This window comes from Ursus arctos, unplaced genomic scaffold, assembly GCF_023065955.2.
Source record: "Ursus arctos isolate Adak ecotype North America unplaced genomic scaffold, UrsArc2.0 scaffold_13, whole genome shotgun sequence".
NCBI lineage: Eukaryota > Metazoa > Chordata > Mammalia > Carnivora > Ursidae > Ursus > Ursus arctos.
In genome coordinates this window covers 17,991,213-18,008,096 of record NW_026622797.1, presented here as the reverse complement: position 1 = coordinate 18,008,096, position 16,884 = coordinate 17,991,213, and the positions used below count along the sequence as shown (strand labels likewise).

The following is a 16,884-nucleotide window of genomic DNA, read 5'->3' as shown; positions in this document are numbered from 1 at the left end:
GGATGACTAACTTAATGCCTCCACACATCCCTTCTGTTTTTTTCCTGAAGATGTGCCTAAGGATCTGTTCCTCCTTAGGGGTGGGTTAATATGACTCAGTCATTAAACAGAGAAATAGAATTCCATGCCTTTGATGGGGTAGGTGTTAGAAAAAACACCCAGGCACTTAGATGGGCTTACATCATGCCAGATACTGCTCTGAAATCGTCTTAAAATATTAGCTTGTTTAATGCTCAGAACAACACTCTGAGATGACGTACTACTGTTGTTCCCATTTTATAGATGGGAACTGAAGCACAGAGCAGTTAGGTTCAGTGCCCAAGGCCACCCATCCAGGACGCGGTTCACCTGGGGTTTCATTTCAGGTTCTGAGCCTGGATCTCTGGTCCTGCACTACCTCGCACCCCTCCCATACCTGACCCCTCAGAGGGTGCAACTTCTTTCCTGGAAGAAAGGGGGAGATGGCTACTGAGGAATACCCTGAAAGGTAGACTGGTTTGGTGTGAGGTAGGATACCCTCACGTGTTCTCCATTCCCTGTCCCTAACCCTCAGCATCTCTCTCTCTCTCTCTCTCTCTCACACACACACACACACACACACACACACACACACAGTGCCACCCAGACTTACTCTGGACACAGTGACATTAGGCTACTTTGTACTATAACTGTGAGGTTTTTTTTTTTTTTTTTTAAAGATTTTATTTATTTATTTGACAGAGAGAGAGAGACAGCCAGTGAGAGAGGGAACACAAGCAGGGGGAGTGAGAGAGGAAGAAGCAGGCTCCCATAAGAGCGTGGAGCCCGATATGGGGCTCGATCCCAGAACCCTGGAATCATGCCCTGAGCCGAAGGCAGACGCTTAACGACTGAGCCACCCAGGCGGCCCATGTGAGGTCTTTTGATCTGGGATTTGTTCCCAAACCTTCTGGAACTATCACTTCGTATAACAAGTATGTTGTGGTAAAGACCTCCTGTGTATGATGAAATTCAGGCCTGTTGACCTATTTTGCTGCATCAGGTAACCCATTTATGCGTGTCTTCAGAGTTCATTTGGACAAGGCCCCTGTCTTGAGGGTTATTCCGATGACTTTACTAGTCCTGTTCCTTTAAAGCGATCAGCTGGTGTTCATGGAGACTCTGAATGATGGCATCAGAGCATGTGGCCTTTGTGAGACACTTGAGAGCATCCCTCTTTTCCCTTGCCAGAACCAGAGGAGAGCTAGAGCGAGAGCAAACAGCACGGATGCCCTGGACAGTCCTGCATTCTGGCTGCCACGAAACATGCAAATTCGCTTTGCAAGGAATTGCTACAGAGGATTATGACAGTTGCCTTGCTTCCCTGCCCATTCCAATTTGGCAGGTGAGGTCAAGGCCCAGTGGAGGGCACGCTTCAGTGTTCGGGAAGCCGGGATGGGATGCCAGGAGACCGCAGTTATTTCGATGCGGCAGGCTGGCTGTGTTCACAATTGCCGGAGTCACTTCAAAAGCTCTTGTGGTGAAAGCTGGCAGGCACAGTCCCTTAGAGACACCTCCGCCCCCTTGGACCAGCTATCTTTGCAATCTCTCTCACCAGACAGGAGAGGAAAGTCAACCTGCTTTCATGGCAGGAAGGCTCCATCCAGTCTTTCCAGTTTCATGGGGCTGAGGCAAGTGGGGAGCCAGGAGGGTAAATATGGAGCAATTACTAGGAAGGAGCTTTTATTTCAAAGGGCGGACTTCTATTCCGGACTGCTGAGCTGGCCAGCGATTTGCTGGTGCTGATTTTGTGATATCTACCTTGCCTCTTGCATCTGTAAGTGTTACAGAGCAGTGGTTCTCAAAGTATGGCCCACAGACCCCAGGGGCTCTCCGAGACCCTTTGAAGGGTCTGCGAGTTAATAATTATTTCCTAGCAACACTGTGACCATCTTTGCCCTTTTCACCTTGTACCAGTAGCACACAAGCAAGGGTGAGTAAAAATGCTGGCACATTAGTGCCCATCAAGGCAGGGGCACCAAACCGTATTATTAGGGTTTATTGTGTTCCTTGCTTGTACGTGCCCAAAAAAGCCCTTTTCCTTAAAATATCTTTGATGAAGCCATAGAAATTAGCAAGCTTATTAAATCACAATCTCTGAGTACATTGAAAAAAAATATTCTGGGTAACAAAAGGAGAACTGTTTGATGGCAGGGTGCCCCAAAATAGTACCATGTTGGCATATTGATTACTTTGAATTAAAGTTCCATAAGAAACAGCTGATACCAAGAAGGATGCTCTGAGTGTCCTTTGTCTCTCTGAAAGCAGAAACTCAATTTCCATGTGAATGGTCTCCTCTTTGTGCCGGAAGGAAAGGAGCCATCCTTATCACCAGAGATGCGGAGTTCAAGGCCAAGAGGCTCTATAAACAAACCTTGTTACTTCTTTACTAAGTTTCTACCCTAAGCCCAAACTTCTTTGCCAAACATTTATTGCTTATCTAAAAGGCATAAAAGCTGCCTGCTTTTGTCACTTCTTTGGGTCTCATATCTTTGGGGCCTTAATACACACAAAATTAAGTTAAATTAGTTTTTCTCTTGTTTGTCTCTCTTTTATTACAGGGGGTTTTCAGCCAGGAACCTAGAGGAGGAAATTTATTTTCTCTCCCCTACGTACCCATAAAGGCTTCCTCAGCAAATGAAAGTGTGCGTGGACCTTGTCCCTTTGCAAACCACGGCTGCTGTTGGAGCTGCTAGCCTAACTGGCTGGTTTATTTATAGAACATCATTTTCAGTTGAAAGAGTAACTAAGAAAAAAACCATGGGTATCCGAACTTGGGTGTTTAGCAGACAGCTTCCGAAAGTGAATGAAGAATATTTGTTGTTAGTGATAAAATTTGAATATTCAAGTAAGAATTCCATTTAGGAAAACTTGTGTCTGTCGGAGTGAGATTGACAGTTTCCCAATACTTGAAGGCTTTTTTGATGAGATGGGCAATGACATTAACAAATTTACTTTTTTGATATTTCATAATGCTATGTGTTAATGTTTAGAAGACCTGCGTAACCCAGGAACCCGCCATTTTCCAAATGACCAGTGCATGATGTGGGAAAATCATATATGGGAAGAGACCCATTAATAGGAAATAGACCAGGGGTTTTTTAATGTAGTAGACAGAGTATGAAAAATTCGTTGATGTGGTTTTAGATTTCACATTGCAGCTGACTTTTAAGAAGTTGCTTGACAATTATGTGTTGTCAGGTTTTGGCATGTCATCAAAAATAATACTACAATTATCTAAAACTATGAAAATAATCTTCCTTTTTCTGATGACACATCTGTGTGAGGCCAGATTTTGTTTAGATACTTCACGTAAAAAAACATTGCCGCAGATCAAATGTGGAAAATGTGAGAATCCAGTCGTCTGTCAAACCAGCCCTTAAAGAAATATCCCAAAATGCAAAAGAATGCCACGCTTCTTATTAACTTGGGGGGAGGGGAATGTATTTTTCATAAAAAATCTTATTGAGGTTAACATGTAATGCATTTACTGTTTTTATTTTTTAAATGAATCAAATATTTTAAACATTTCTCAGTTGTTATCTCAAATACAATAAATATCAATAATTAAAACCCACAAAAACAAAAGCTCTTTGGAATCCTCAAGTGGTTTTTTAAAAATGCAAATGGATCTTGGAACCAAATGTTTGAGAGCTGCGTAATATAGAATATTGTAGGGTTTTCCAGCTGTCGGAGGAGTCAGAAGAGTCTTCTAGGTTAGGAATAGTGATTGTTTCATTATATATCTTTAAACGTATCGATGAAAATTATTTAAATATTTTCCTCTTTAAAATGAAAACCTCACAGAGATTGAATATGCTTACCTTGCACATTAAATTCTCATTTGTCAATAACTGATATCAAAAACAGAAAAATATGGGCAATTATATTGAATTTGAACTTATTAGAAATACAAATATCCACATACATAGTGTGTTATTAGTAGAGAAATGGTTGCAAATAGCCACTGAAACCTTCTCTTGTCCTGTAATTTAGAGCAAATCATAAATATTCAAATAAATAATAAATAAGCTTTGGACATTAAGCAGAAGAAAAGCAATCACTTCGAATTCTGATTATTTTCTATTTTTGATGCTGGGGCAAATAATGGTTAAATCTCAGTCTTCTTTTTAATATACACAGAGTTCATGTATAAACCCAGTGTATAGTTTTTAATGTATTTTTTATAAGTCCTATTTTTCTTACATAATTAAAATACTTTGCATCATTTATTTAATATGAAGAAGCAAAACTTTCTTTATATATTATGAATGACATTAAATATAATATCTAAGTAAGCATTCTGCACAGCATGTAATATGCTGACTAAAAATACCTTTTGCCTAAAGTCACATTTGCATGTAATGCCAAAAACAATGAAGTGATTAAAAATATTCTGGAGAGCATTTGAGAAATTATCAATTTCTGCGAAAGGGTTCTCTATTGCTATGATAAAGTGCCACCAACAGAGTGGCATAAGTCAACAGAAGTTTATCCTCTCATTGTTCTGAGTCCAGAAGTCTGACCTCGAGGTCTTGGTGGGGCCATGCTCCCTGCAAAGCCTCTAGGAGAGAATCTGTCTTCGCCCCTTCCGGTGACTTGGTTTATGGCTGCGTATCTCTGTTCCTCTGCCGTCCTATGAGCTTCTCCTTTGTGATATCTCTGTGTGTACTGTCCTCATCTTATATGGACACTGTGCCTGGATGTAGGGCCCACCCTGAATCCAGGATGATTTTGTCTTGAGAGCCTGAACTTTCTGCAAAGGCCGTATTTCTTAGTTCACTTTCCAAGTGATGTGAACTTTGGGGAACACTATTCATATGTTATATATTCCCAATCAAAAGTGATGGGGAGTTCAGACATACTTTGATAAGGTCGGCTTTGCTGTTGGACCGACCCCGTCTGCCACCAATAGCCCATTGACACTGCCAGGTTATCTACACTTTAAAGCCTCAGATTCCTCATCTATAAGACTGGGTCCGTGTTGGGCATCACACTGGTTTAAATGGGGAGAAGTAATGGAGATTGTGCATAATGTTCTCAGCACAATGTCTGGCATGGAGGAGGGTCACTTAATAAATATTGCTGGTTGCTCACTGTTGCCAGGACAGGAAGGTAATAATAATCATAGTATTTACTATAAATGTACTGCTAAGGGCAACTATGTTTGTGGTAATTGTCGTAAGGGTTAGTGTATTAGTGCTAATGGTGTATTCAGAGACCATCGGTACATAATCATGGATGATTTTATGGTGACATGGTAGATGAAAGAGAGGGAGAGACAGAGATGAGAACCCTTAAGTGAGCAGCCCATGAGCTTGGTTAGAGACAGACATTACTGTAGACTGAATGAGTTCTCCAGAATTCCTATGTTGAAACCTAATACCCAGTATGATGGTATTTGGAGGTGGGGCCTTTGGGAGGTGGTTGGGTGATGAGGGTAAAGCACCTATGATGGGACGGGTGCCTTTATAAAAGGTCCCCCAGAAATCTCCCTCACCCCTTCTGCCATGTGAGGCCAGGGTAAGAAGATGGTGTATATGAACCAAGAAGAGGGCCTTTACCAGACACCGAATCTGTGGGCACCTTGATCTTGGACTTTCTAGCCTCCAGAAGCGTGAGAAATTTCTTTTGTTGATGAACCACCCGGTCTCTGATACTCTGTTCTGTCAGCTTGCACGGACTGAGACAGTCATCAACGGGACTTTCATCAAGAGACCCACCAAATGGGCGCCTGGGTGGCTCAGGCGGTTAAGCGTCTGCATTCAGCCCAGGTCGTGATCTCAGAGTCCTGGGATCTGGCATTGGGCTTTCTGCTCAGCAGGGAGCCTGCTTCTCCCTCTCCGGTGCATGCAGCTCCTCCTGCTTGTGGTCTTCCTCTTTCTCTCCCTCTCTCTCTCTAATGAATAAAATCTTAAAAAAAAAAAAAAAAAAACCCACCAAATGTGTTTGGATGAACTGCACGGGAGAACAGAACACTGATATTCAGCACATTCTAGCATTTATCCTTATTCCTGTTCTGGATCTGTATCACTCATTTCTAGGCCTGTGTCTTGATCACTATTTGGGGTGGTATTTGGAGACTTCCAAGCACAAACAGAAAAATTCTAAAAGCCCGTTTTACTCTAATTCTATATGTAGTCCAATTCAGCCGAGCCTGCCCTCCTGCAGCTCTCAGGCTGATCTCCTGTCACAGTCCCCCCTGGTGGCTGTCTCAGACTTCTCCCCTCTCCTTCAAGTCCTGCCCTTGCCCCTCTCACCCCTCGATCTGCAGATAGCCTTGGCTTGGTCCTTCCTGAGAACTAGTAGTCCTTCTCCACATGAGCTCCTTCCCTATCTGTCCTTCCCATCAGAATGTACTGGCATCTTTGCCCATCTGTTCTTTCCCTCTATTTCTGATGAGGAATGACCCCTCTCCCCTCTAAGACGAATCCCTCCCTGGGTATCTGCTCTTATCCCAAGTAATAATTTTGATCCGTAATTATCCTTTTGTTTTCTGGCATTTGGTCTCTCTCCATGGAATCCTTCCACTCAGTCTGTAAATATGCCTAAGCTCCCTCTTTGTTCTTAAAAACACTGTCCCCTCCAGCTACCATTTTTCCTTCTTTAACTGTGCTATTCAACTTCTTCAAAGTGCGGTGACCTAGCCCCAGCTTCATGTTGTGACAGCTGTTAATTATTATAAAATTATCGGAAGAACAATACAGAATTCCCAATAGTTAAATCTTGATCATTTCTTCCTGGCGGAGATAAGTTGTGGCTCTAACCCCAGGCAGTGAGGAGGTCCAGGGCCTCTGAACCTGGTCTCCCCGAGCTTGCTACCACTCACAGACCACAGCCCTGTGGGTTGCTCTCAGTGTGTGGGAATTTAGCACATTCAGAATATTCAGTGATGGGTCTCACAAAGTGCTTTTAAGAAATCGGGAATTTACATAGCTATTCTGTTGGGAAAATTATAAAATCAGTTAATGCCCTGAGGACAGTATAAACAAAGACGCTTTTGTGTTTTAACCTCTGAATTTGTTCCTGAGAGTTTGCTGAATAATAAGTGGGTAAGAAAATTTCCAGCCGCTCAGGTCTACTTTCCATTTGCTGAAAACCTGCAGATAAGTCCCGAGTGAAGTTTGCTTCGGCAGTTTATTATATTCCACCGAATTTTTTCCAGGGACTAGATTGTAAAGCAGTACCTCGCAAGGACACACCACAGATGAAGACAGGAGCACTGTACCAAAGAGTTTATATAGCATTTGGGTGTTTGTGTTTAAAGTCAAAAAGAGAAATACACGTAGATCATTCTGGAGTAGGTCAAACATTGTTTAGTCTTGGACAAAATCCCTGGGAAATCTGCCCTGTAACTCTCAGAAAAAGGACATGGATGCTAGCTAATTTTATAACATAAGAGGCATCCTCCAGCTTATTGGGGTCTGGGAGCGGCTTCGGCCTTCCCCAGGGGACCCTTAGAAGCCTTTTGAGGAACTCAGAGGTGACCATTAAGGTACATTCTGGTAAAGTGGGTATATATTGAAAATTTTTTCTCTGTTGTATAGGCAAAGGAAAATATACTTCCAGCTGACTTGCTCGACTAATATTTCCCAATAGGAACTTAGTTGACTGAGAAATTATACATAAAAATTATACTGTGGATGATTCAATCAATCATCAGTAGTAGTGTATGTCACTACACACACACACACACACACACACACACACACAAGTATGAAATGTGGTTTCTGCCCCCAGAGAAGTTTACAGTTAAAACGAGACTATATTTAAGCCCCCTCTCTCTAAAGCAAATTCTAACCATCCTGGGTTCTGTAATGAGAGACACTGAATGTTGGTAAACTTGGCTTGAGAAAGTCATGACGTAAAAAAACCTTTTTATCTTGTCACTGGACCACCCAAAGATTCAGCTTCGTGCCCCTTGTGTCATCCAGAAGGAGAGAAGGTGGTATTTGTACCAAGAATCTTAATTTTTCCCTATGAGATGGTTGTCACCATTGCCCCCCCCCATTGTAAGGAATTATATTGGCTATTAATATACACTCACTAGTTTTGTGTGTTTGTGCCAGCCATCAAATGTAGAGATTTTCTGTCTCTTGATTCTACAACTGCAATGGGGCTATAGCCTTTAGAATAATAACACAACAGAGAAATAATTTTTACATCGGGTAGCCTCCGTATAACTCTGGTTGTCTTTAATTAGGGGGGAAAATCAGAAGCTAAAAAGAGTACCAGACTTGAAATCAGTAAAAATTCAGAATAATCAACTGAGAAAAAATGTAATCTCATAAATCTTCATTTTTAAGCACAGGACAATAGTCTCTTTATTCATTCAGTAACTTTTGTTGCCCCTCTCTGTTTCTCAGATTGGAACTCTAGCATGGATTAGAATTGCCAAATATCTGTGAAATGAAAGACTTTCCCCCCCCACCCCTCCCATTCCCCCTAATAGCCTAGAACAAATAAAACTGAGAAAGTCGCAATTCATTTCAAGAATTAGGTTCGTGTGGCCCTAATGTAAGAACTCTGAGAGTGGTCTTGATCAAAGGTGGGTAGGGGGAGAATTAGACCAACTGGGGTAAGAAACTTTTTTTTTTTTTTTAATCAGTGTTGCCCTGGAAATGGGGAGCTATAATTTGGCACGTTACAAGCAAGCTACTAGCATTCATTTTTCACAGACTGTCCTTAAAAATAGCAAAACTCCAGGACCATTAATAGAACCAAAAATATAACCTGCTATTTATCGTACCTGAGGTTGGCTTTCATGATTTTCGAGGAAGGACTGAGAGTCGAGACAATTCCATGCGTGACTTTTTGTCAACCTAGTAATCCAAAGAAGCCAATAGATGCTTATAAACAGATTATTATTTTCCCTGGCGGAGTGAAGAAAGAGATTCTCTCTTGGTAGGCATATGCCAGATAATTTAGGGGGAAAGGGAAATATGAAAAAAGCGTGGCAGGGGGAGAGCAGCTCTGTGAGATGAGGCTGGACTAGCGATGCCTGTCTGCCCCTAAGGTTTACTGACAGCCCTTTTCTCCCGAAAGCTGGCCAGAACTTGAAAAATCTGTTCATTTCTATTCCACCCCAAGAGTGGGATCTAGCAGGAGCGAGAGCAGGGGTGTCCCGGTGCATGTCGGCGGCCAGAGCAGGAAGCCGCGTTTGTAACGGGGAAATGAGCGATGTTTCCTTGCGATCTTGAAGCCACGTGTGCTGGGCTAATTACCGCTCTCTGCGACTGTTCTGGAGCCCTGCGACTCTTCCTGACCCAGCTGCGGAAATCCCGTTCCTCCGGCTCCTGCCTTCTCCCCCAAAGAACGGAAAACAGCAAAATGCAAGGCTGGGCTTGTTCAATGAATGCGATTTGGTTTTGTTGAAGCAGAGGTCCAGGAGGTTTCGAGGCTGTCAGCTTGATGCTGCCTTTGTCGATGATTCTGAGGTCCCCATCTTTAGAGGAGTTTAATACGGAGGGGGTCTGCACTTGCTGCTGATAGCCTGTCCAAAGGCATTTTCTTTACTTTCAGGGGTTCCTGGAATAAAAATGACCTTTAAAGGTAGGTGAGGACATCTCTCTGACTTCCAGGACTGTACCTAGCATGGGCAGGGATCTGAGAATCTTCTGTTTTAATAAGATTGTCCTCGGGATGAGGCTTCTTCCTTCCCTCTGTGACTCTTCCTTGATCCTAGCTGCATTCCTCCTGCTCGCTCAGAAACCCCTAATGCTGCAACCGGACGCGCTTTCTGCTTTTTCTGTTCGAAATGCATTTGGTTGCACTATATAGTCAATATAGTTTTGGGGGGGAAGGCCTTTTCATTCCTTCACCTATTACAGCGGTAGAAACCAAACTCTCTTGGGGCGCCTGAGTGGCTCAGTCGGTGAAGCCTCTGACTCTTGGTTTTGGCTCAGGTCATGATCTCAAGGCCGTGGATCGAGCCCCGCATCAGGCTCTGCACTCAGCTTAGGATTCTCTCTCTTTCACTGTCTTCCTCTGGCTCTCCCCCTGCTCGTATGCCCTTTCTGTTTCTCTCAAATAAATAAATAAATCTTCAAACAAACAAACAGTCTTGCCTCTTTTATATATGGGTGACTTCCCTCCTCTACTAACTTCCCCTCATTCACCGCCAAAAAAGTTAGTCTGTCAAGACAGATTGAACATTACTTTTCCACAATTTGTAACAGAAGGAGGTTTTAATAGAGGCATTGGCTTAGATATGAGTTTATTTGAGTGACTATTTGAATTTAGTAATTAGTGGTATGATATTATTACTTAGTAATATAGGAAAAAAAAAAAAGGCTCAGAAAGAGCTTGAGTCCCTGGAGAAAGAAACTTCCTAAGCATGGATAGTAACACTTTTTCTCCATTTGGAGGTAATTGGTGGATGATATTACCCAAACTAATTAATAATGACATATTAGTTAACATATTGCCATCAGCAGGTGGCTGTTTGAGCAGGGGTGAGAATGGCATGTGCTAAAACAAATTGTTGTACCCTAGAGAAATGTGCAGAATTATTTTTTAAAAGAGTCTTTTAATGATGTGTGCAACATGATTTTTTTTTTTTTTCTTAACACAGCTTTACGAGATGAAACTGGGGGTAAGGCTGGAGAGGTAGAGAGTAGAAAAACAAAACAAAAGACCACAAAATCGATTCAACCTTTACCAAAACCTTTTCGAATTGGAAAACAAAACGAAACAAGTCAACAGTGGAATCCAAGTGGCACAGTCCTCCTGTCGGATCAGAAATCACACAGAAGACTCCGGGGTCCTCCTTCTTCCTCTGCGCTCTCTCTCTTTCTTCCTCCCCTCTGTCTATTCTAGATCTGTCAGGGGATTTGGGGCAGACGGTGACATATGGGCAGGAAACTGTAATCTGTGGCTGGCTTTCAGTGTTCTGAGGCATCACTGTGACAAGGAAGAGGTTAAAACTGTCAACACCTATCAGAGCTGGGCGATAATTAGTGTAAGAGCAGTCCCGGAGCATTGGCACAGATGACCACACCGCAACAGATGCGTCCTACCAGGGTCCTGCTTTGTAGGGAATCCTGCTTCATCGCTTCCGGCTTGTACACAACTATGCTTTTTAAATGCCTATGTGAAAAAGTTGCTGTTTATGCGTACAGATGATCCTGGTTAAAGATGATTGAGAATCTCTTTTATTTCAGAAAGTGCTTTTTGCATTAGCACTGGCAGATACAAGTTGCATAGATCCGTCTCCTCTGAGCACGAGATGGGTGGCCTTTAGAACAGCTCCAGGTGTGTCGACTGTGATTCTGTTATGAAGGATGCTCAGGTGGGGTAGGCCGTAATCCAGGGAGACAAACTGTTGCAAGATATACTTTCATTATTATTATTATTTTTTTTTACTTTCTTGTTCTTACAAAAAACATAAAAGGAAATACCGAATATTTTTAAACAAGACAGGCTGGAGAAAAATAAAATACATTTTTTATTTAGTAGCTTCAAAGAGAAAATAGATAAAAAGCAGAGACTTAAAGCTATTTTTTCAGGGACCCCTGGGTGGCTCAGTCAGTTAAGCATCTGCCTTCAGCTCTGATCATGATCCCAGGGTCCTGGGATCGAGTCCTGCATTGGGCTTCTTCCTCAGCAGGGAGCCTGCTTCTCCCTCTGCCTGCCGCTCTCCGTGCTTTTCTCACTCTCTCTCTCTCTCTCTCTCTCTGACACATAAGTAAATAAAATCTTTAAAAAAAGAGCTATTTTTTCAGAAGTCCATGTGATAACCCAAAAGGGACAATTGTGACTTAAGACTAGGGGCAGCAGCTGGTAGAGCGTGTGACGCTTGATCTCAGGGTCGTGAGTTCGAGCCCGACACTGGGCATCGAGTTTACTTAAAGAAAAATAGGAGCAGGAATCCATGATGGACTAGGGGAAGAATGCGTAAAGGAGAACCTCAATAACCCCGATATGTTCAAATCCACAGGTCCCAATGGCTGGCATCCTAGAGTACTTAATGAATTGGCCGAAGTCATCACAGAACCGCTAGATATCATTTTTGAGAACTCGTGGAGGACTCATGAGGTGCCTGAAGACTGGAAATGGGCATATTTAGAACCTTCTTTCAAAAAGGGAAATGGATGATGACCCTGGAAATACTCATCAGCTTAACTTTTTGCTTGGAAAAATTCTGGAATAATCAACTTAGTACGCTGGGTAATTAACTTATAATAGTTAGAAACGAGGCAGTGAAACATCATACATAACAAAGTACTGAGTTTTGTTCTGAGATCAGGTCTCGTGCCTGTTTTGGGGAGCCTCCCCTCCATTGTCTGAATTCTTGATGAAAACAAATGAGGTTGGCTGAGGCATTTGGGTGATAACTAATATTAAGCGTAATATGAGACAAAAAGCAGGTTTCTGGCATTAGCCCATCATTACATCATTTCCGCATGAGCCTTTAACTTGAGAATTAGGAGCTTTAATTTTATATTTTAGCATACATCTTTTTTTCACTTCATATAGGACCATGTTTTTATGGGTTGAGGTATTTTATATAATTCTCTATAGAATAGTCTGGTGACGGAATTCTTATTTTAAGGTGGTTTTCATAGTTATTTCGTATATAGGTAGGATCATAAAGCTGATGAATTGAGGAACACCGGCAAGGGGAGACAGTTTTTTCTAACTCCTCATGTTTAATTTAACCTGGCTGAAGCGTAATGTTAGGACCTGGCCCGGCGTCTTGCTCTCACAGACCACTGAGCAAGATCAGCTGTGTAACTTGATCTCTAGTTCTCCTCACTCCCTGGGGACTGCCATGGCCATTGCTGGGCCTGACCCCACCTCACCCCCCAGGCTTCTGATGTCAGGCCCCATGGGGACAGGGAGGTCAGCGGTGGCACTGGCCATGACGAACCCTGCATAACCACAACCCGACAGGAGAGTAGAATAGAGTGGGGGAAGGAAATCAAGACACATCCGGAGTCTTTCTCATTCTTGCTGTTCTTGCCTTTGGCTGTGGGTAGTTTTATTTCCTGCTTAGAAAATACAACCATGTTGATGCGACCAAAAACTTCATTGAAAGGAAATTATCAACAAAGGTCTAGGTATGCCCCAGGCTGCCAGGGCAGGCAGCTTCGGAGAGCCCATGAGCCATCAGTCCTGTTACAGAGTCTTCCCTGCACGAATTGGGAGTACACACGATCTGTTAAAGTTTGCATCAGCATCGTGGGGCTCAAGAGTAGGAAACTCTCAAAGGAAAACCGGCTTATGTTCATTTTCTTCCTGGTGCATGCTGGCCCCTAGGTGAGCAGTTAAGGTCCCCAAGGGCAATTTTATCACAATACTGCTTTAAAAATCTAAGGTTTACATAGTTTATCTCCTTCTAGAGATTAATTTTGATGCTGTAAAATCAGTCTCATTCCTAAATGCAAATGCAAGGAAATTAAGCTTGCAGGCGTGTATAAATTGTCCTTTAAACTATATGTGGCTTGCAGATAAGTGAGGGTTAGACTCCAATCAACCTTTCATCATTTTTTTCCCCAAGTGAACCAGAGTCTTTCAAATTTTCAAGCTAGATTTTTCTTAAGGAGTGGGAGGTCTGGATAGCTTACAGATATAATTTATTGTGATAATAAATGGTTTCCTGTTCAAGACCTCATTTCCAGGTGCAGCGTCTGTGGCAGATTTATTTCACAGATGTGTATTTACATGCATTTGTCGAACTGTTGCTAGAAAGAACCCAGTATCTGAAAAATCTATTATTTTCACCATTGGCATTATGAAGCAATCTGCAACCAAGAAAAAAAGGGGGGGGGACTCTGGTCATTTCAAGTTTTCTTTTGTAGTTGTGTGATGTCTAACTTCAGTTAGCTTGCTGAATTTAAATTTCTTGATGTCTGCTATTGGAATTTGAAAATAATGATCTCCTTACCTAAATTAAGAGTCACAATCGAGAATGGTGCGATAGCCAAGGGACTTGAAAGATGTCTTACCTAAGCCAGAGAGAGAAAGCTTTAAGCAGAGATAGTAAAGGAACCCCTTATTTCTTTTGCCTTGAATCAAGGTCAGGTTAGAGTTTAGAACACAAGAGAAAGGAGGTAGTCTTACCATGCATTGTATCTGAAGACAATTACTCTTAGGATGAGTCATTTTTTATAGCATTTTAAATTTTATCTAACATTCATGTGATATCCTTCGTAGCTAAAGGAAGTAGCCGAGGGACAAATACATTGTCAGAACTGGAGGAATATCTTGATTTGTATTTCCTAGAACATCAAGTGACATTAATTAGAGACTTCATAACATAGAGGAATTTGGAGGAGTATAGCAAAATTTTGTTCAGTTCATCTTTTAACAAAATTTTGGGGGTGAGGAAAGAAAGATTTTATTTATAGAAACTATTTCTTGGTTCAGGCAATGTAAGGGCTCCTTCCCACCAAAGGAGTGGAAGCAAATTAGAATAGCTGTACTCAAGCAGTTTCTCAGTCCTGAGAGGTTTACAGCATCTTGATGGTGTGAAACCAACAACGAAAACAGTAAGCCTTGAGTTTTGACTTTGGAGCTCCTCGGATCTTAGTTCAAATTTTGGAATCACGTTGATTGCCTCTTGAGGAAGTGAATCTGTTTAGAACATATAGTGTAGCATGGGGAATGGTCTTGAACAGTTGTCAAACTCATCAAAAGCTTTTTATCCTTGTCCTTAAACAGGGAATATAAATACCTCTTCTAGTTCTGCATCAAACTATATCAAACAGCCACAGAGTTCTTGGCCTGGTGCTTGACACATAGTAGGTGCTGAGAGCCTTCCTCCCTTCCCTTCTTTACTGTGACCTTCCTTCTTTCCTTCTACGTGAAAGAGGCTAGAAAACTGAACCGTAAATTGATGTGTCCTTATTGCTGCCTTAAGCCCACTAAATAAAAGCCCCTTTGCTTTCTTTTAGAAAGGATAAAAAGGTTACAGTGGCCACTCACAGCAGGAGTTTGCGAAACATTTATTGATTGAATGAAAGGAATGTGATTTTTAAAAACAATGAGCAAAGACGTAAGGCCAGCACTTTTCAAGGCTGGGGAAATAATCACATGGATACCTATGAAGGTATTTCTTCCACTTTCTTCTTTTTGACAGCTTCAGATTGATAAATTTGGTGTACAAATTAGTGAGTAGAATATGTGTGCATTTTCATCCGATTTTATGACTGTGATTTACAAATTAGGAATGCAAGTCGGCATTCCCCCATAGGTTCTTTTGGGATAAATCCAGCCAAGATACCAAGCAGATGATGATGGATCAGCAAACTTTTCTGTGTGAAGAGAAACCAGATATACTAGTGACTAGGAAGCACCTGCCAGAAAACTGAGATGAGCATATCTGGATTGTTCTCCGTGAAGAGTCTGAATACCATAAACAGGTTCCTTGCATGGACATTGACGAATAACAAAAAGAGAGGTTAAAGAAAATTACATTTTTAGACAAAATATTGGATTGATAGAACTTTTTACATGTGATATTAAATTAGGTATCAAAACATCATGTTCAGGCAGGTAGATTTCTGAATTTCAAAGTAAATGAAGGATAAAGAGTAAAATAATATGTTCAGAGACCTAGACAAGACATGAGCAAGAACCTGACCTGAACTGGCCAGTTCTGTGTTCAGACCAAGGGCCAAGTACAGAGAAGGCTTAGAAGTCAGCCGACAACTTGTTTTCCAAATAAAGCTATAATAGATGCTGTATTAAACAAAATAAGTTGCGCAGAGTAGAGCATATCAGCTAGGTTTTCTCTTTTTGAATTTTCTAATTTTACTCTCAGTAGTCTCAGGGGTTATCAGTTAGGTATTCCTGCGTCAGGTGTTTTATACTATCAGATTCCATGTTTGCAAAATAACTCTGTAGCTTCATATTAATAATCTCTAAGGTATAAAAATCAAATTTCTACTCCATGATCACTGTTTTAGATATGTCCAGGAAAGGCAAAAAAAAATCCACAAAAAAAAACAAAAACCCCAAAAAACCAAAAAACACGGTAGTACAGAAAAATGAATACTATAACATTTTTTTTCTTACCAACATAGATATTTTCCTTTAAATTGTTTAAATGCCTGGCAATGAAGTTTTGTTTTTTATTGTTGCTGTTAAAAAATAACTTTTAGAGGAAAATGGGAGGTTAAATTCCACATTAAAATCTGGGTAAGATATATATATATATTTCAATTTTTTTTTTTTTGACGATTTGGCCAACATTTCTTCCACTGGAACAAAAGAAAGTCAGCTTTTCTATGTTAAGATGAGAAGTGTCTTTTATAGAAGCATTCTGTATCATGACCTTTGTCAGATGAATTTTCCTTTGTTACTCCAAAAATAAAATGCTGAATTGAATATCTTGAGGGCAAAGTGGTATAGTAATTGGGGCGAATGATAGAAATTCTATTGTGGCTGCTGCCCTGTTCTCTAAGCTTGACACTATTCTGAGATACTCTTTGGGTTCCTAAAGCCATTATTCATGGGAAAGTTCTGCCTTACAGAAATGTGTGCGTCGGTCCAAATAATCAACACGTGTACATCTAAGTAGCCGAGCACAGATTCATTCTAAATAAAAAGCTGCAGTTTGGTTTTTGTAAATGTAATTGCAACTGACACTTTTTTTTTAACCCTTTCATTAATTGTTTTTAAAAGGGGCTATATGAGAAGGCTCTATTAAAAGCTTCCTTGGAGCAGAATTACGAACCACAGATTGTATGCCCATGCAGTGCTGTGATTTGCAAACATATGTCTGCTCTTCAATAAATGTTATGGCTTTCACAGCGGTTCCGCCTTGGCCTCTTTTGTGATCGTTTTCCATTCCGATGCATGGCATAGAGTGTGTGTGTTGTTTAAATTGATGACGTATGATCATTTACAGTAATGGAGCAT

General features: G+C 41.3%; 1 protein-coding gene across 1 annotated transcript in view; it reads left to right on the top strand.

Moving 5' to 3' along the window:
- Positions 1 to 16,070, top strand: part of SAMD5 (sterile alpha motif domain containing 5) — a 54,189-nt gene extending 38,119 nt beyond the window's left edge. The window contains exon 2 of the mRNA XM_026505010.4: positions 11,957 to 16,070. Within this exon, the coding sequence (XP_026360795.2) occupies positions 11,957 to 12,019 (63 nt within the window). The 3' untranslated portion in view covers positions 12,020 to 16,070. The remainder of the gene's footprint in view (positions 1 to 11,956) is intronic.
- Positions 16,071 to 16,884: the final 814 nt, after the last annotated feature.